The sequence below is a fragment of the Melozone crissalis genome, unplaced genomic scaffold (assembly GCF_028551555.1).
Source record: "Melozone crissalis strain CALT ecotype California unplaced genomic scaffold, PUWL_Pcris_2 ptg000007l_1, whole genome shotgun sequence".
Classification (NCBI taxonomy): Eukaryota; Metazoa; Chordata; class Aves; order Passeriformes; family Passerellidae; genus Melozone; species Melozone crissalis.
In genome coordinates, this window is record NW_026535785.1 from 4804331 (window position 1) to 4824057 (window position 19727).

Consider the following 19727-nt stretch of genomic DNA (forward strand, 5'->3'; position numbering starts at 1 on the left):
AAGTCAAGTAACTCCTGTATCCAAACCTATGATTACCCAAAAACAACCCTGTGAGTACTACAGAAGAAATTCTAGAGACAAACTCTCAGAAGAAAATATATAACTATGGTTAGACTTTTGATTCATTGCCACCTTTTAATTCTAGAAATGTATTTGTGGACCTTTGTTAAATCCAAACTTTTTAATATTAAAAGAAACAACCCCAGAGCTGATGTCTTTTGCCAATATCACAAGTCAGTTTTCTCTTCCAGCACTGGTTCCGTATTATTTACAAAAATGGAATTAAATTCCTTCTTTAGAAGATAAAGTTCTATTAAATACTAATGGTAATATGCCTTGGAAACACTAGAAGTGACTATTTCTGCACACACCTTACTAAGTGTTTATTTCCATTTTATGGAACATGTAAACATTTGAATGCCCAAACCTGCATATGTTAACTAGATCTGACCACAGTGTTGGGGTTTTTTTTACATTAAAAATATCCTCTATGTCTTCATCCTAACAAAGTGCAAAGACTTAGGCAGAGGAACAAAGGTCTGGTTGTTACAGGAACTGTGGATGATGTTGGTTCAGTTCCTGCTCTGCCACAAACACATTAAATAATCACAAACAGGTCACCAAGCACAGATTCTCATGTGGTGGGGAGGTAATAAATGACAATTTCATTCTGTTTCCTTCCTGTGAAACTGTGAGCAGCACTGAGGGGATGTATGTGTCAAAGTGAGAGGTACCTGAGCTGTGTGGTGATACAGACAGACCAGAGGAACACCCAAAATGGATGGATGTGCACCTGGTTTTCTCCATCAGTAAACATGCCTCCAATAGCAAAGATATCCACAATGAGAAAATAAAATTCAAAGCAAAAAAATCTCTCACTTAAAGAGAAGTCAATAACTCAAATCAGGAATATAATGGGGGGTAAGAAATGCCATTTCTGTAACACAACCAATCACGCTGTGCTTGGAACTTGAACTTTATGTTGAAATGTGCATTTTAATTGTGACTGTGAGTCAGAGTTGTGCACTTTGATTAGGAAGCATCTGGTACAGGCAAGGATAAACACATGTGAGAACGTGGGTGCTCCTAAGCAGACATAAAGGAAATGCTTATTTATGGCAATAACAGCTCCTAGTTTCAGCCACTGTGGGGTTCAGATGAGGCCTAAATTAGATCTTTCACTCTTTCCCCAAACTGTTTGTTGCACATGTGTGACTGGGTTCTGCCCTCATTCACATACATACTGCTATTAACAGAGAATAGTGGCAATAACAAACAATTCTTCTTATTTTTTACACAATGTAATCATCTAGTTACATGAAATGCCATGGCAGATATTCTGCCAAGGAAAACTGATTTAAATACAGTTTAAGATTGGATGTCACTAAATTATAATTGAATGCTACATATAACCATGTACTCTATTTCAATAAAGTTACTTGGTTTTGCCAACATAAAAGCTAAAAATACACCATGAAATGATTAGAAAAGCTGTGGGGAGGGGTTAGGTTCTGGATAAGAAAAATGTAGCACCTCAGGATAATACTTTGGTTATGGCAGAGTTTAAGAAATCAAGCACCAAGAGAATATATTGCCATGAATTATTGGTATCATGGTAGATAGTTTAACATGAGGTTTTTCTGGCGGGAGACAACTTTCATTGTCAGCTGCAGTCTTGCAACAGCCCGTGGAAGTTACATGACCTGCAGACATGAGTGACTCATGCCATGTGTCACCCTGTGAATACAGTACTTCATTTGCTCAGAAAGCTTTGTTGTACTCAAATAAAACATTTCTTGTTACCTTTCTCTCCTATTCCTTGCCCCATAAGCTGTATTCAACATTAGCACTTCATATTGATAATTCTTCTTTTGGAATAGTGATACACCAGTTGTGCACACAATGATTTGTAATAAAGTCATTTCTGTCTCTTTTAAGAGATTATATGTAGATATTGAGGAAGTTATAATTAGTCATTTCTTATCATAAGAGAAGGCTGTTCCTGGAGGATATTATCCCACATTCAGTAGAAGGTTTTGTCAGTCTGTGCAATACAACAAACAGATTTTACTCAGTTTTCATGTCTTGCTGTGGTATAAACACTCCATGCAGGTCCATGTGCATTTCCACATTCACTATGGCTCGACCCAGCTCTGTGAATGTTTTAGCATCCAAGACAAGTAGGAAGGGTGGATCCTTTGGATCAGTCTTCACAACACAGGTGAGAACAACACCTGTGACACACAAATGAAGAATTAGAAATGTAAAGAAGTTTCACTAAGCAGAAAAGATAACCCCATCTCAAAGTGGAAGCATCAACCCAACTTTCTTGACTAAGAATATTGAATCTTGTAAGATTTAATACAAAACTCAAGTAACCCCAGCTTTCAGAATGTTGTCATTATTTTACCATCATCCTCTTCTTTTGCATCAGGGCTGGGAACAAAAACAGGCTCGGATGGCCAGCAGTCATCCTGTCCCCACTGGAGCATTTCCTTAGTCTGGGTATTAAATTTTGCAATCTACATGGTTGTGACAAGAAAAGAAAAATGTCAGTGACCCTGGTAGTAGCTTTTTCCAAAGGTACAGCATGAACAGACTGCTGGCAGGGGGGACCAATGCTCAGAGTTAAGGCAGGTATCATCACAAGAAAAAACACCTGGAAAATGTTACATTTTGGAGTCACATTTTATGGCTGCATAATCACACAATGTTCTTTTAATGTCATTTCACTAGATTACAATTGCACCTTTCATTTATGGGTGTTTAATAGTTCACAAATGCTAACAGGCCACAAGAGAGCCTTCACTGAAAGTAATGTCCCTCACTGCAGAGAGTCCAAGACACAGAATATTTAAGTGATTTGTTCCAAATCACTGAGATTCTGTAGTAAAGCAGGAAATAGGATTTAAAATTCCCATTTTCTAATCCTGTGAGTTATTTTCCTTTTGTTGCTACTTCCATATTGCTCAAGGCCTTCTGTTGTGCAGTAGGGTACATATGCCAGAAGAAAAGCTGTTCCTAGTGAGGTGTAAAGATCAAAGCAGTGAGGCAGACACTGGTGTTTTCTGAAGGAGCAGAGTGTGGATTTTCATCCCACTGAGTGGCCAGAGGGGATGCCTGGAATTTTCAGTTCAATTCCATTAAGGCCTTTTCTCTACCCATAGAGATGCAGTTCTATTCTTTTCCATTTTGATCTTGAACCAAAAAATATGTTTACACAAAAGTGAAACTATTCAAATTACAGGAGGAAGAATTAGAAAGAATTCTCTCTACTAGCCAAGATGACAGCACTTTCACTGACAGACTTTACCTAAGGATTAGGTTGTTGTGCTTGCATTCATAAAAGTGCAACTGAGGTGAAAAAAGATCTTCCTACCAGTGTTTTTTATTATATTTGAGTCAAGCAGAGATTATCTACACTGTAAATAATGAACTTGCAGATTTGTTTGAGTTATTGTCAGATGTGCTGCAATAAATCTTCTTGCATCATGCAGAAATCCAGCTCTATTTTGTAATCAGTTGTGGTAATTATATGCAAGAACCAACAGTGACTTCAATTTGTGCTGCTTTATATTCACAGAACAAGAATTATAAAGAGTGAGTCTGTCCACATAATACTCCTACATTTAAATCTTCAATTTATCTTAATTTTATTTAATCCTTAAATCTTAATTAAAAACTTTCCCTGTAAATCTATTTGTACTCCAGGCAGTCTCCTGGCATCATGCACACGTAAATAAAGCATTTGCTACCTCTAATAGAGAACTAACCAGCAAAATATAAAAATTAGATATTGTTTTAATATTTAAAATGTATTAGGTAGTATTGCAATATCTTATTTTTCTGCTAGGCTTCCTAAAGGGAAAAAAATTAAATATATACATGTAAATAATACTTCTTTTTCCTACTCTCTTTGTAGTTCCTGGCACATCACAGAAGGTTCAGCCCAATTTAGCAGAAAAGTGAGGATCTCAGTAGCTATTCAAGAGACTTTCATGGAACATAAAGCTGGAGTAAGAAGCCTGAGTTTATGAATACCTTATGAAGGAAATGGTACAGCATTAACTTATCCTTATGAGAATTTAGGCAATTCATGTTTCTTTGCATGTGAATGGCCCACCAACAGGAAAACAATGACTTTATAAATGTTAATTATACCTTTGTGGGAACTGGACTCCACTGGACTCGTGTTGCAAAGACATATTTGTATTTTTTGCCATTGTAGTCATAGTTGATGCGAGGCAGTTCTATCCCTGCATAAAACAAAGTTCAAGACTTAGAAACAAGACAAGAGAAAACCTCAAATGTACATCTATAGAGACACACCAATCTTCAGGAACTTTTGCCCTGTAAAAAACCATGGAACTACTTGAAAAAGGTGTTGTATAGACTTTGAATGTCTGAATTTCTAAGAATCTGAAGATGGGTACTACCATAAGTAAGCCAGGGCTGTTAGTTCAAAAGGCAACAATTTTTTATTCTTAGGGATTCATTAGACTGGAATTTATGAGAGTTTTTCTGGTTTGGGGTTTTTTTTCTTTCTTTATAACTGGGCTAAAATTGGAGGCTAACATTCTAAGAAATGACTTTCACCTTAGGTAATTTTGTATTTACATATTTCTGCTATTATCCCCTGACAAAAGGTTAAAAATCCTCTTTCAAAAGCAATCTTTATAAAATGCAGCAAAACTTGAAGTACTACTTATAACAGACTTACTTAACTAAAATTTCTCTTTTAACAAGTAGATTTGCAAGCCATATTAATAGTTGCAAGATCACACTTGGAATCCTGTATTAATACAATGATAAATAAATAAACAAACTCATATAGCACCAGATATTTAAAGGATGTATCTCACCTTCACATAGTATTTCAGGCTGGCAATAGATGCTTCCATCTTTCTCCTTTACAGCAGTTGCAGTAGAGGGAAGTGTGACTAAATTGGAATCCACTACAGCATCCTGAAAGAGAAAAATGCTGGAAATGTCATGGATCTCTAAAAATATCCTTCTAAGTTAGATTTTTCATCAGGTTTGGTATTAATATTAACAATTTATGACATATTAGATTCTGAGGTTTTCATTAGAAATCTTGTTACACTCAGAGTATTTTATTATAACATAGAATAATTATTTTGAATCACACTGAGTCCTTAGAAATGTTTAGATGCACATGGCTATGGTCCAGAAGTACCCTAAATTTGAGAATTTAATGAATGAAGATGGGTTTCAAGGAACAAGGTGTCAAATTTTCACTGCAAGTCACCAAGGTTAGGATTTTGCACCTGCTAAAAATCAAGTGCAAAAATAGGTGTGATATACTCTATAATGTTCTACTGCTGAATTCTTAAGATTGCAGAACAGCTGGTGTGATCCATCACATCCTTTGTCATTGCTGCAGAGCTGTTTCTGAGAAAAGAACAGAGCAGCAATGTTCTAGGATGTAGAAAGAAAAAGTAATATCCATTCCAAAGGTGTCAGGCAGAAACTTGCCCAGGTTGCTGGGCAGTATAAAATCTTCCCTGCAAACAATGATGGAAAGTGATGCTTTAAATTAAACTAAAAGATAAAATCTTTTCTCTTCCTGCTATATATCACACTTAAATGAAATCTTCTAGTTTTAATTGAACCATTGCACCAGCTGGGAGCATGCATGTATTGTATGTGGGCTTCCAGTGAAGTGTAAGAAACAGATTGTGCAAAACCTCATGCATGCCCTTGCAGCTAACAGCCAAGTGGGTCTGTCTGCTTCTGTTTGATGGCATTGAACAATTAATCTCATTGGGAAGAAAATGACATGTTCTTCAGAGCCCTGTTCTCCAGAGTGGATGGTGTCAGCACCAGGATCCAACCCACAGAACCATGTCCAGCTGCCCACTGCCATTTCCCACAGGACATCCAAAAACCAAACCTCCTGCAAGCTCTGGGTATCACAGAATCAGAAATTTACACACAAGGGCTGGCAACCAAAAATACACCAATTAATAATACACCAACTAATAACACACCAATTATTCACTGATGTATTTTAAATTACCAATCAGAAAACAGGTTAAAAAGTAATTTTCTTTCTACCTTGTCACACTGCAGAGGAACCACAAATCTTCTGCAGGTTGGTATGGAGGTAAGTTTGACATTCTCTTCAAAGTCTTTAGTCAGGTTTTTTAAATAAAACATGTCATATAAGCTATTGTCTGTATAGGCAATAACATCAAAAATAATGTGGCCATCCTCTTCATAAGCATTTATATGGTGAAAAAACACCATGGCATCAGTGTAGAACTTGGTGGACACTTCTTTTTTAGTCCTCCTGTCTATAAAGTGAAACCAAGTCTGAAAGAGAAAAACCATTCAGAATCAGCAAAGATTTATTAAGAAAACTGTTTTCTAATGGTAGCCACCAACATTCTAATCCCTGTGTGTTTGTACTGAAGGATATTGGGTTTGCTGCTAGCAGACAAGGGGTTCCAACCTGAAGAAAACACAGCAGTAAAATGAGTGTGGAACAACTTTAAGCTCATTTTACTGTTGCAAATTACTATTTGGGCTAGGCTGAGGATTGAAGTTTTCCAGAAAAACCTGGAAAAAACCCTGCTCTCTTTTTAAGTTAAATAAATATGCCTTGGTTGAGAGTTTCTGTGGTGCTGGTGCCCTGTAACTCAACAAGATTCATGTGTTGATGCCCAGAGCACATGGAAATAAGATCCTCAGAAAAGAGTTTTCCCCTCAGTTCCCACAGTGAAAGACTCTTCTTTTGTTCAGTGCAGGCTTTTCCACCAGTTGGGGCTCTCCAGCACATGCAATGCACCTGGAGCAGATCTCACCCACCACACACAGAATTTTGTTTGGACCAGGAGCAACTGGATCTGTCTCAGATGCTAGTGCAGATTGGAATTTATCTGCTAGCACACAGTATTTCTAGCAATGCCAAACTATCCTCTCTCTCAAGAGCTTCAGCATCAGATATTCATTTGAGAAATTTCTAGAAATGAGAGACAGTATTCCTAAACATACAGCTTCTAAAAAAATTGTGCAACTGTGAAAGTCAAGGTTTGAAAAAAACCCAACAAATGACTACTGAAATGAATGAACCAGATGCAAAACAGAACAGTGTGGAAGAGGTCACTGGCATCCTGATTCCAGTGCTCAGCAGTAAGAAAAGTACCTTATCATCCTTGTTAAAGGCAAGGCAGGAAGCCCAGCTCACACCTCGCATGTAAGCAGTTGCCATTTTGAGAATATCCAGTCTGAAGGGCTGCTCTATGAAGATAATGTAGTTCTCTGTGATTCCAAAGCTGTGGTAGTAGCTGGGGTGGAGCAGAGAGCGAGAAGGGACAGAGCAAACCACTTCCAGGTGCTTGAAACAAGATTTCTTCTTCTCGTGTTCTGAAATTAAATGATAAAAATTAAAATCATATTCCTAATAAATTCCATTCCAAACCTGTGCTTGGATTTCTCCCAGGCAGGGAAGAACTGGTTCCTTTCTGTTTTCTTTGCATTTTCCTGTTAAGAAAGTGTTTGTTTACTGCTGTATAATTAACACAGAATTTTGCATGCAGGAAGCAATGGAGTGAAGTCACTGCTGGATCCATTCAGGCACAGCCCCCTTGTCCTGGGATTTGATTCCACTGATTTCTGTCTTCAGAAGTTCCAGCATGGAGGATAAATAAGTTTAATTAAATCAGAAGTTTTAAAAAGGGGTTCAAATACGTCTGTGTTTTTTAACTTCTAAGGAGATGTTTCCAAATTTGAGCCCCAGCTAGAAATTGCAAACTGGGGAGGCTGTGGAAAGCCTCTCAATTGTACAAGAAGGGACAGGCAACACAATAGCAGCTGACTTTCAGCAACACACACCAAAAAAAGATCTTGAAGGAAAAAGAGCATGGGATTTACTCTGTGAACAATGGGCAGCATTTCAGCAAGGGCCAGCATTGGCCAGGTTAGAGAGGAATTAACTCTATATTAGGTTTTATTTGGTATTATGCTTCCACTATAATCATAGTATCAGCATTTGCAGAGAATTTTCATTTACAAAGAAATTAAAATTTACAACTTTAAATTATATATACTGCCCTATAGAGAAAATTGTTTTAGAATCTTCATCTAAAAGTAAGTTTGTTCCCACTGAAACACCCTGTTTACACAGTACTCAAGAAGAGCCTTTGTAATAGCACTTGCCCAGACAGGCTAAGCAATTAATATGAAGTTCACAATAAGTTGAAATTAAGAAAATGAACACCATTGGTTATTAGAACAGCTGCATCACCACCCTTGCCCTTTGAAGAAAAGAAATTGCTAACAAGTTTCTAGAAAATACCAGTAACACATATTTCTTACCTGGTACAGAGGAAGGAATCTTAAATAGAAGGTATTTTGTCTTCCCTTTATCAACTATTGAAGTGCCCATGTTGAGAACATTTCCAGCACTGTCATAGTGGGGGTGAGAAGTTGCCAAATTTACAGCCACGTATTTGTTGTAGTCAACCTGGAAAATGATACAATAAGAGATTTGAGAGGTGTGTAAGAGAATGAAAATTGATCTTAGCTAACAGCACAAAACCACCAGATTTTTAGCCCTGGCAGCCCTATATTGGCACCCCATTTACAAATGGCTTTGAAATTTAAATAATTAAACCAAAATACTTCTGTAGGTATTCAAATGAGCTCCTTATTCAAGGCTAAATCAAGTTACAGAATCTGAATTAGAGACACCTCTCCCTTGAAGCCACATAACATCAGGGAGGATTAGCTAAACAAGTTATTCTGCAATGCCCATTTCACCCTGAAAGCACTTTATTTAACAGAGCTCTCTGGCAATCTGCTGGAGCTAAAAGATTTCTATTTTATCTAAAGTTTGGAAATTGAACTCAAACTGTAGCGTGGGCTAGAAAAAAAAATCATTGTATATATTTCAATATTTCAAGTTCTCATTTTAATAATTAAATAAAATCTTACATAAGGTCCTTGAAAAGTAGTCATATAACTGACCCACTGATTTTTTAGTGACGTAAATAATTTTATAACTACAGATACATAATAATGGCAATCACCCAAAATAATCATGTGACTGTGCTATTATTCCTGCAACCTTCCTAGATTATGTACAAGTGAAATTGCTCAAAGTCCAGCTTTTCCCAAACTAAATGAGATTTAAGTTTTAACTCAGGAGTTCTTAAAAGATCTATTTTATCTTTTGGTATCTTCACTATTTCATTTTACCACAATTTCAAAAGTAAGGCAACAGTAGAAGAAAAGCATTTTGTGTCCTGAACATGTTAAAGCATCCTCATGAGTCAGCCTGAAATTTATTCATCAGCAGACAAAGAACCAGAATGACAGATGGTGGTTTGTACCTTCTCCAACGTCTCCAGAGTCTGTGGATTAATTTTCCTGATGAAGTTAGTCTCACCAGTAGCATAAAAATCATCCCCAGCTTTCATAATGTTGATGAGACAGTTGTCTGTGAACTCAGGAATGGTGTGAGACAAATAGGAGAATGCCCTGTCCAGAGGAAAATTTCATTAGAGCCACAGAAGCTGGAGCTGCCTTTCCCCCACCTGGAGCACGAGTGACCCTGGAGTGCCACAGCCCTGGGGCTGCCTGTCCCTGCTGTCCCCAGCTCCCTGGAAAGGCTGGTAGAGCAGAGGAGATGGATTTCTTCAATGCCCTTGGCCTGGGGGAGGGTTAAGGACGTGCAAGTGACTGGTTTAGACACACAAATGGGCATCCAGGCCCATTCCCACTGTCAGCTCTAGGACAGGCACTGGTTTATCAGCTTGCATTAATTACACACTCTCCTGTTCTATCTTGGGAAAATTTGGCCTACCAGTTCCTACCTAAAAGCTGGTAGGTTTTTCAGCTTCATTAAATAGACAGATTCATATACTCCCCAATGGAATATTTTTGTTACAAGTGTTATTCCATATCACAGTTATGATTTCAAAGAAGATTGGACATCATGTAGGCTTGACAGTTTCCTTTATCAGTGTATGATTTCATCACAGTCACTAGAAGCCAAGACAAAGTTGCTATAACCCTTGTGAACCTCAAATGCCAGAGTTCCTCTATTGCTATTGGAAGAGGGAAGAAAATCTCATCTCAGGGGAACAGCTTACAACATATCATCTCTTTTGCAATAACTGTCTGTGTATGTGCCCTTACCAGACATCAGGTTTGAGGTCACCAGAGAAAGCTCAGTGGCAAGGAGAGAAGGGTGAATCTCTACAGCCAATTTTACAAGACCAAGGATAACATGATGGCCTACACTTCACCTTTCTGTTAAACCATCTTTAATCAAAAAGTTTTTCTAATATTTTTGTAGCTATTGATGCTTCTTTTTTTTTTTTTTGTTGAATATGTTTTTCTTTTTCTCCTTACAGAGTATCAAAATGTTTCACTAGCTGGAGAAAGAAAATGCTTGTTTTTTATATAATCTACTTGTGTTATTGAATAAAGCAGCAAATATTGGTGATAAAATGAATTTAAGATATTTGCCTTAGACTAACCCATAGGCAGTTCATATCTCTTGGCCTTTTCAATATTTAGCAATTGCAAATGTACAAATCAACTGCTGTATTTGTACATATGTGTCAAAGGTAAACAGAGAGACATCTGTGCTGAAGAGAGAAGTAGATAGAAAAATCTTGTTGGGAAAAGCATTGCTTACTTGGCAAATATGTTTTTGCATGGATCTGGATAAGCCATAGTCCCAAACTCAGACACCATGATTCTGTTTGCTTCTATGTTGCAGTTGTACGTGTCACTTCGGAGATATTTACTTCTGTAGTAAACCTCACCTGAGGAGGAACAAACAGATCTCAATCACATTTTATACTTAGTCCTTAAAAAAATTAGCACAGGTAGAGCCAGGGTTTCTCAAGCAGCTGTCCTTTAGCCAATTATAATTTGGAATAAAACCAAAAATGTCCCCAACTGCCTGTTTTACAGGCTTTATGGCTGCTGAGATTGGTAAGAATTTGTCAAGATTTCCTGACTCCCGCTACTAATACTAGGGAAATTTTGAGGGGAAAGAAGGGATTTGGATAAACTGTTCCAGAAGATAAAACAATGTGTGCAAAAATGATTAATTATACAATCAATTTACAGGTGGTGAAAAATCTCCTGTATTGGCAACATTTAGTTATGGGAGTAACAGATTGCTTGAAGGAAACAACAGTTTAATGAATACTTGAACTAACTGAGCTCTGTTTGCTTTAGGTAAGTAAGACATATTGGCAATTTTAAAAACACTGACTATTTCTTTATAGGTTATTTTGTTAAGGATGTAGAGCTGGACAGGCTAGAGATCCTGCAATGGCATTAAATGCTTCCAATCACAGAAATGGGAACTAAAAAGTAAGTACTAGGATTAGAGGATAACAGGAGTAAATCTCATTTTTTAAAATAGATACATATTTTTTGCTACAAAATCCAGGTGTAAACCATCCTGTCTCTCATTGTGTAACAGCTGAATGGGTGAAAAATGTTTTAACTGAAAGAAAAAAAGAAATTGAATTGTTTAGGGTAGAGAGCTGCCTGTCTTTTCCTCCATAAGGAGGAGGGACTGTAGGGTGTCAAATATTCTAAGTGAGGTTTGACACAGTGGCCCAGTTTCTCTCCTGGCAGCTGTTATAGCTGCAACCAAATCCCACAAGGGGAGTGCTGGTCCTCCCTGAAACTGGGTGTTCAAGCACAGCAGAAGAGCCTCTGGGCACCACAGTCCCTGTGGCTGAGCCACTGCAACCCCCTGAGGTTTCCTTGGGGTGGGAGGCGAAGGCTGCCCTGCAGTGACCTGCCCAGGGCTGGGTGTGTGCTGGGCTGGGCTGGCAGCAGCACTGAACTGCAGCACTGCAGAAGGAAGGACAAGTAAATCTCCCTGCAAACAGCCCTGCAGAGACACTCCAGCTGCTGCTGTCAAGGGTGGGGTGTCAGGGGGTGTGTGGAGAGACCTCCCCCACAGCAGCTCCCCCCTCTCACACCGCTCTGCAGACAAAACCCACAGCACCCCAACCCAGCTCCAAACAGAATTAGCAATATAAGGCACCAAAATGTGGCTTGTGGAGTTCCTTTCAATCCAATGTGCAACAACTTACCATTTTTAAATGTAAAGCTGTGCAGCAGAGCCAGGCCATCAAACCAGTGGTTGTACTTGCTGTCCCCTATGGTGTGCATCCCTGGGCCATTTCGGAGCAGTATCCCTTGCAACCACGTGGGCAGCTGCCCTATAACCAGAAAGGAGTTATCAGTATTCATTTAGGCAAGGAGAAAGTTCCAGGATAGTTTTCCTAAAGGCAGAGGCTTCATGTAGTCAGACAGACTGTAGGTGTGTTGAGATTTGCAGTACCATACAATTATTTTGGAGTTTGGGTTAAATAAAATTTCCCCTACTCAAAAATGTGGCACTAGTGACAATCTGCATGACTATTGCTATCAGGGATTACTGTAACAAAATGAGACTGCTGGAATGTAATTTGTTAATTATCAGGAAGCAAATAAAATTGGACCTTTCCTTCCTGCATTCATATTTTACAGTGATCCATTTAAACCCTTCTACTTGTGCCAGAAAAAGCTCAAGCTTATCAGAAATAAACATATTTTATAGGTTATATGATTTGCATTGGCTTTCAGCACATCAGCTTAGACTTCAGGCTAAATTAATTCCACTAAAATTTCATTAATTAGATTACACAGCATAATATAGTGTAATTTGGGAAATGCTTTTGTGACACTAGTCATAATATAGTATTTTGTACACAAATAAAGTATATTAATATTGTACTGAAAATGTGTAAGTGCTGTTGAGTCTTGAATCAGAAATGTTCCTCATCAAATCCTTGCAAGAAATGCATCACCTTCCACTTAACTCACAGAATAATAACAATTAAAGAATGTCAATAGGTTTAAAGAGACGAACAAAGGCATATCAGATATTAAATAAAAACCTTGACTTGCTTCTTTGTGCCTGTGACTCCTCAGGGAACATTTAGGATCACATACTGCTTCTCCACACAATTCCTGCTCTGGGTATTGCCTTTGCATAAAAAGCTCTTCAGAACTTATATTTCTCCTTATCATTTAGTTTGTGACCCCACATTGATTATGTTGACACACTTTCTTGCTAAAACCCCTTTACAACAGCTAGAAATGTCCTCCTATGGACCTTAAAATTAACTCATTCCAACCCCTGCTGTGGGCAGGTCCACGAGACCAGTTTGCTCAAAATCCCATCCAACCTGGCCCTGAGCAATTCCAGAGATGGGGCACCATCATTAGGGCATAACTCCATTAGGGTTACAGCTCTGGAATACATGAGGTACATTAAAAATTGACACAACGGAGGAACTTTCATTACCATCATCATTGTTGTTGTTGTTATTTTCTAGAAGAGCCCAGAAAACTAAACCTTACTTTCCTTTCTAACAGAAGAAACTCCAAGGTAAGAACTTTAGTATATTTTTATATATGATAATTTTGCTGGGAAAGATAAGAAAGGAAAAAAGATCTTTTTAAAGCATTGTGGACTTAATTTAGTTTCTGAAATTTCTGGTGCAATTCCTTGTAATTTCTGACATAATTTCAGTATGAAAAACAAGGAGCAAAGGGTCAACTAGTGAGGTTTTCAGACAATTCATCTTAGCGGGAATTAAGCATTTCTGTAAATCACACTGGGCACCAAATCAAGAATGTTTATATAGCTTTAAAAATGTGGACCTTATTCTTTTCTGCAATGGGTGAGGACACATCAGTGACACAGTGAAATCCCCAAATATTTATTAACTATGATAACAACAGCATCTCAGAAAATCACATGCCTGTAGCAGAGCATGGGTTAAATGGCAGATGATTTTAGAAGTGTGACACATATTTGCAGTGTACATATTGAGTAACAAGGAGCCAAAAGACTGGCAGAGTTCAGGACTACCAAAATATTTGAAGGGGACATGGTTCTCTTTTATTTTCTTTATCAAAGAAGTAATGTCTTGTATGTGTAATAACGTTACCTTCTGAAATACGCAGTCTTTGTTCAAATAAACTATTGCATAATACAGATCAGGCCTGATAAGCTGTTTGTTTGCAAATCACTTCAAATGTTTTGATAATAAGTTGTTATCTTGAGAAAAAAAAAAAAAACAATTGGAAGGTATAAACCCATAAAGGCATGAAATAATTCAAAGGCATTAAAACAAAACACTTTGTCTAACTTGACACAAAATCTTTTCCAATTCAGCTATGAAACTGAACAGCGACAAAGCCCTGCAAGTTTTAAGTTTTGTACTTGGGAATGGCAGATTCCTACCATTTCTTGGACTACATATCACAAACAACACGACCAAGATTTACTAAGCAGGGGTTCCCACCAACAAACCTCTCCTGTAGCTGTAGTGGAAAAAAGTCTTCTGTAAAGTAAAAGAAACCGGGAAAAATAACGGGTTGGTCGGGGTGTCATCCCTAGCCTAGAGAGCCACTTTGAACTGTGGATACTCCGCAGTTTCTCCTGGGTTATTTTCTTTTTAAGGCATCCTGTCGTGGTGCTTTGGTACTGAGGAGTGCCCGGGGTGCAGAGCCCCGATGATTTTGGAGCCCCGATGATTTCGGAGCCCCGGGAGGGCAGGGAAGGGTTACAGGGGAGAAAGCGAAAGTGGGAGCGGAGCCATGGGGGAGGGGGCGGCCGAGATGGAATCCCAGGCTCTCCCTCATCACCAACTTCAGTGAGTCCTGTTCAAACAGACTGTCGAAAAGTACACAGGAATGCTCATGGAGTGAGAAAAATCCCCCAGCAGGGTCACAAATATTATCTGAGATCAGTCCTTTAAACAAATTTCCCTTGCGCCTCTCTCTCAGTTTCCCTTTCCAGCGCTGCCTCGGGTGAAGAAGAGTCACGATTTTGACGCATCAGAAAACACCAAAACAGCGGGTGGTTTTACAGCAGATTTTCTGTCACTTACCCTGCACCTCAGCTTTTATGGGCTCTGGGTGCTCTTCCTTATTCCTGCCATAAAGCGTGTCCATGTCCGATGGAGCCCCGGTGCCTGCGCTCTGCCCGGCGCTCCCGCAGCGCCCCGGTCCCCCCAGGCTGGGCTCGGAGCGGCTCTTTCCTGTTACATATAAAGAGAAGGTCAAAGTGCAGCGGGAGCTGGTGGCCGCTGGCTTATAGATTGACTATTTATAATAGCTGATCTTTAATCCCTAGAACATACACTCTAATTCTTGCACGTTCGTATTAAAATTAACTCTTTCGCTGGCTCGAAGGGGAAGTAAGAAATGCGTTGTCTCTGCTGTTTGCTCATGGGGAGCGTGGCAGAGGGAGGCAGGCACAGCCAGGGGACAGCTAGAGTAGCTGAAACACCACCCGGAGTGCCTGAAACATCACCCGAAGCTTTCCTGGTCAGGGTTAGACACTGCTGGGGATGCTTGTACCATTTCTGGTAGGGAGAGGAAAAGAAAAGAAATCTCTGCTCACCGTTCTGCATTTGGCACTTTGGGAATGACAAACACTTCAGAGCAGGGGGATGATCCTTTTCTCTTCATTCTGTGGTTTTAAACTGGGCTGTTCTGTAAATTAACAAATTATCACCACTGAATAGTCATGGGATGTATTTCTTTATGTACAAGCTGTTCCAGAGTCAACTGAGTGGCACAACTTTGAACTAAATATCTTTTCACTCTACCATATTCTCCCATATGTGACCCAAATCCACCTATGAAAGTATGGCAGGATTCCATAAAACTAAGGCAGATTTTTAACTTCATGCTTTTGTTTCTAGATAAGGTACTTAACTGAGTTCAATGTTGTTAATTTTAAAATCCTCTGGAAAGAGAATTACTTCAATATAAAGCATGTGATTGCAGAGTAAATCTTAGGCTCCATTGACCATGAAGGATAAAGAAAATCTTTGCACAATTATATATTATGCAATTTCATATGGGGTTACCCTAAAATCCGATTTTTTTCAGCTGAATCACCATTGTTCCCAAAATGTTTAACATCATTTCTTAAGACTGACTGATCTCTTAGAACTATAACAGCTATTTTATTCAAAACATAATTTGTGCTACAGACTTTTCTGACACATTTATTATATATTGTTCCTCTTCTCCAAACCTCCTGTCTGTTTGATGGCTGATCTTCAGATCATCAGGACAGCGTGCCTTGGTCTCTCTTTGGAAAGCACTGACAGAAGCAGATGATAACAAAATAAAAAGCCAGATTAGAAGAGAAAATACAAGGTCTTTGTTTGAATTAGTAGTACTAATAAACAGCAGGATTGAGCCAGAAAGCTGTAGGAGATGAAGGGGATCAAAATCCACAAATATCTGGAGATACAAACACATAGACAGGCACATCCACTGTACATATGCACTTGGGTCCTTGTGTATAGGTGAGAGTGTGTGTGTGCGTTCAGATGTTGATTCACTTCCTACACAAAGCCAAGGAAGGGATTTTTCAGCAATGTTAGGGACGGAAAAGGATCTGGCAAAAAACCAAAGCTGCCCAACTCTACCCTCACTAAGCCATGGGGACTTTTTCTCTCTCCACAATGTTCTGGTTTGCTTTATTATGTTTGTTTCAGTGTATCCTCATCCATTTATGTCTTCACTCTTAATGCTGCAGTTTTAATTATCTGACATGTGAGATGTCTAATCTGTAGTGCCATTAAGATTTCCATTGAGCAAGCAAGCAATAGAAAGATTAATTCAAACCTCTTTTGCCTCCTCCACACCAAATGTTCATGTAGGTTAAGGTTCAGCCATGATGAGATAGTTGGAAACTGTGTAAAAAGTTGTCTGAATGGAAGAACAAGGAGCTGCAGATATCCAACAGCTTCTGAAATCAATCTAAATGTGTTTGGTCGCTAATTTTAGGTGTCTATGACTGAAAGTTTTGTCTCATATGTTGGACAGCTTAAATAAACAAGATTTATGAAGTTAGTTCTTCCTGCTTGTCAGTAAAAAATACTTAATTCACCAGCAAAATAATTTTTTTGTTGTTTTCCTCACACTAATGACAAATAAGCAGTTTAGTACAGTATGTGGAGATTAATTTTCTTGCCAACTGTGTGATTTCCTCCCCTTTTTACATTGAAATGGCAAAATATCAAAGCACTGATTTACAATTATAATGTGTAATTATCAGCAGTAGAGGATGTGGATTAGGTGACTTTTCTAATTTTTTTTATTTCACAACGTTTCTCCTTGTGGCAAAACCCTTCAAATATAAATCTTCCCCCAACTAAATCTCACATTTCTCTCCACAGTTTCCTCTCTCTATTCACCCTCCATAACAACATTTTTGAAGTCCCCAGCTCCCCACCACGTGCAGATTTGCTTCTCTGGATTTCTCTCTGCTCTAAACAGCTGTGGTGAAGGCCACAAGCAGTTTCCTTTTGGGCCCTTTCTCACTTTCACTTCCCTCCAGTCTCTGCCTGCCCTGAGCTTCTCTCCCAGAATTTAAACGGGCCATGAAGACATTTTTGGAGGCTGCATTTTGGATGTGATGTCTGTGAATAATCTAAAGAAAGCCTTCCAAGGCAGCAGAACCTGTTAACTGCATTTCTAGTACAACAATAATGTCATTGGCTTGTGCCTACCTTTGTACTTTTGGTTAATTTAGCAAGGAGCAAGTTATTGCCTTACAAATCACAAAGAGACCAATAAAATTCCTTATCTCCATTGTACTTAATTTATTTTAATCTCAGTCTTTTGCTTATAGAAATTAAGTTCTAATTAAAGCTCATTAACAAAGGTCAAATTGACTTGACATATATGACTTTAAGCTGTGCTAATAACTTTCAGCTATCAACAGTTATCTATTACTAAGAAATAAAACTCCAATAGCAAAACTGATATGAAATTAGGAGTTGTTTTTGCTGAAATCACACTGATTGCTATCTCACTTTCTAGAAACACAAGTTCTTATCTTTGTTAAATACTCTTTTATTGGCATGATCTCATTTCACAAAACTGCCACCAGACTGTTTAGAACCACGTCTCTTACACTGTCCAGATATAATTGCAAACATAAATTACTTATGTCGTTTGTTCAAATTTAAATAACAATAGTTTCCCTTTATTATTCTGACTAGGTATTATTTGGGTCAAAACTGGTTTATCATATACTGTTTTGCTTGTTATTTGGACAAAAATAATTGGTTTTGTAAGATTTTAATTTCCTTTATAAGATTTTATATTTGGTGAGTTTTTTGTGGGATTTCACCATTTCTTTGATAAACAAAACCATTGCTTTCCTTTTTACAGTCATAGTTTTAATACCTACCACAAGAAATTTCGAATTGCTCATTAAAATAAATACATAAAGCAACTTAATATTAAAACTCTTCAGTGCTGAGGCATGGAACTACTGGCCTACCCACACTGAGTATCCACCAGACTGAGTCTGCCCAAATATTTAAACACTAGACATTAGAACAAATAAACAAGGACAGTGCCCACATAAACTTCCTTGCTGTAAGACTTCTATAATCTTATTTGCACCTTTCAACATCCCTATTTACAGTTTTAATATGTAAATTATACAGTTCAGTCATGTGTTTTCAAGTGGGCAGGATGTCAACGTGAAGGTTGGCATTAACTTCCATGACTGCAGGTGTAGAAATGGGGTCACAAATGGGTACAATGACAGAAATTCATGATGCTGCTCTATCCTATCTAGTAGCCCACTGTATATCTTCGGGGGAACATGAAGAAAGACTCAAAAGGATTTTTTTCTGGTTTTAGTAAATGGCAACTGAGTGTAGGGGGCTTAGCACAAAAACAGTGTTCCCAAACAGAGAGGCTGCTGAGCCTCCAATCCTCTCATGGGGACTGTGAAGCTGATCTCTTTTGCAAGCTGTTGGATATCTATTCATAAGAGACATTATCAATGAAAACAACTTGTAATAGAGCTTTTTCCCCTCTCTGTTTCTGTGCCTTGTGTTGCCTTCTGGAGCAAGGCAGGCGACCTGGTTCAGACGAACAGCACGGCGGCCCACTCACCAGGGCCACTTGGGCCAATGACACACGCAGACATCAATGTGATGGACGGTCAAAAGGCGTTTATTATCTCGTCTCTTGGGTTTTTATAGTCTAAGGGGTCTCTACATCAGCGTGGGTCTGTCTTTACTATCTATGGTAAGTAAGGGATGGACAGTTACTGGGTAGGGGATGGAAAGTTACTGGAATTCAGTTAGGGGGGTTACATTCTTATGTTAATTCTTTATCTATGGGGAAGGGTCTTATCTAAGGGGATCAGAGGGTTCTGGCTTTCCGTGACATCGCGAGATCTTCCGCAGCGCCTTTCCCTATCTACCACAGCCCTGTAAGCTCTGAGATAGCTCATAATAACCAGAAGAAAAATGTGCAACCAAATTAAAATAATAATAACCAAATTAAATAAAACAAACAAGAGGTGGAAACTGAAACACCTCGGAAGTCTGGCCAGCTTTACACTTATGGAAATCTGGAGAGACTGCAGAGACAGTGGCTGTAAATGATGGCTGTAAATTCAGATCCAAGCAATTTATTTTACCACTGTGTGTGGTGAACAAAGTTCAGTCCATTTGTATCTACCAGTTAATGTTTTACCCAAAGAGGGCACCTTTAACACTCTAACAGTTCTCTAATTAAGACATTAAAGCAATGGCAGATCTAAATTGTGCCACTTAGTCAAATATGATCACAAGGACACATGAGGTGTCATCAGGTTCGTGAGATAGTTCTGCTCCTTT

At 38.6% G+C, this 19727-nt stretch overlaps 1 protein-coding gene across 1 annotated transcript; it reads right to left on the minus strand.

The window, feature by feature from the left end:
- Positions 1–1228: 1228 nt before the first annotated feature.
- Positions 1229–15027, minus strand: BCO1 (beta-carotene oxygenase 1). The gene is made up of 11 exons (XM_054296406.1): positions 14949–15027; positions 12096–12224; positions 10670–10799; positions 9357–9504; positions 8341–8488; positions 7169–7389; positions 6079–6336; positions 4863–4965; positions 4162–4256; positions 2411–2522; positions 1229–2234 (listed from the first exon to the last, which is right to left on the minus strand). The coding sequence occupies exons 1-11, from the start codon at positions 15010–15012 to the stop codon at positions 2068–2070; spliced, it is 1575 nt and encodes a 524-aa protein (XP_054152381.1). The 5' UTR covers positions 15013–15027; the 3' UTR covers positions 1229–2067.
- Between the last annotated feature and the right edge of the window lie 4700 nt (positions 15028–19727).

Bases quoted from the DNA above. Each gene is read 5' to 3' on its own strand.
- BCO1 (XM_054296406.1), bottom strand. From the start codon at position 15,012: ATGGACACGCTTTATGGCAGGAATAAGGAAGAGCACCCAGAGCCCATA. The intron at 9,505-10,669 runs GTAAGCAATGCT...TCCTCTGGACAG, and splicing joins TGCAAAAACATATTTGCCAA to GGCATTCTCCTATTTGTCTC. The intron at 7,390-8,340 runs GTAAGAAATATG...ATTTAATTTCAG, and splicing joins GATTCCTTCCTCTGTACCAG to AACACGAGAAGAAGAAATCT.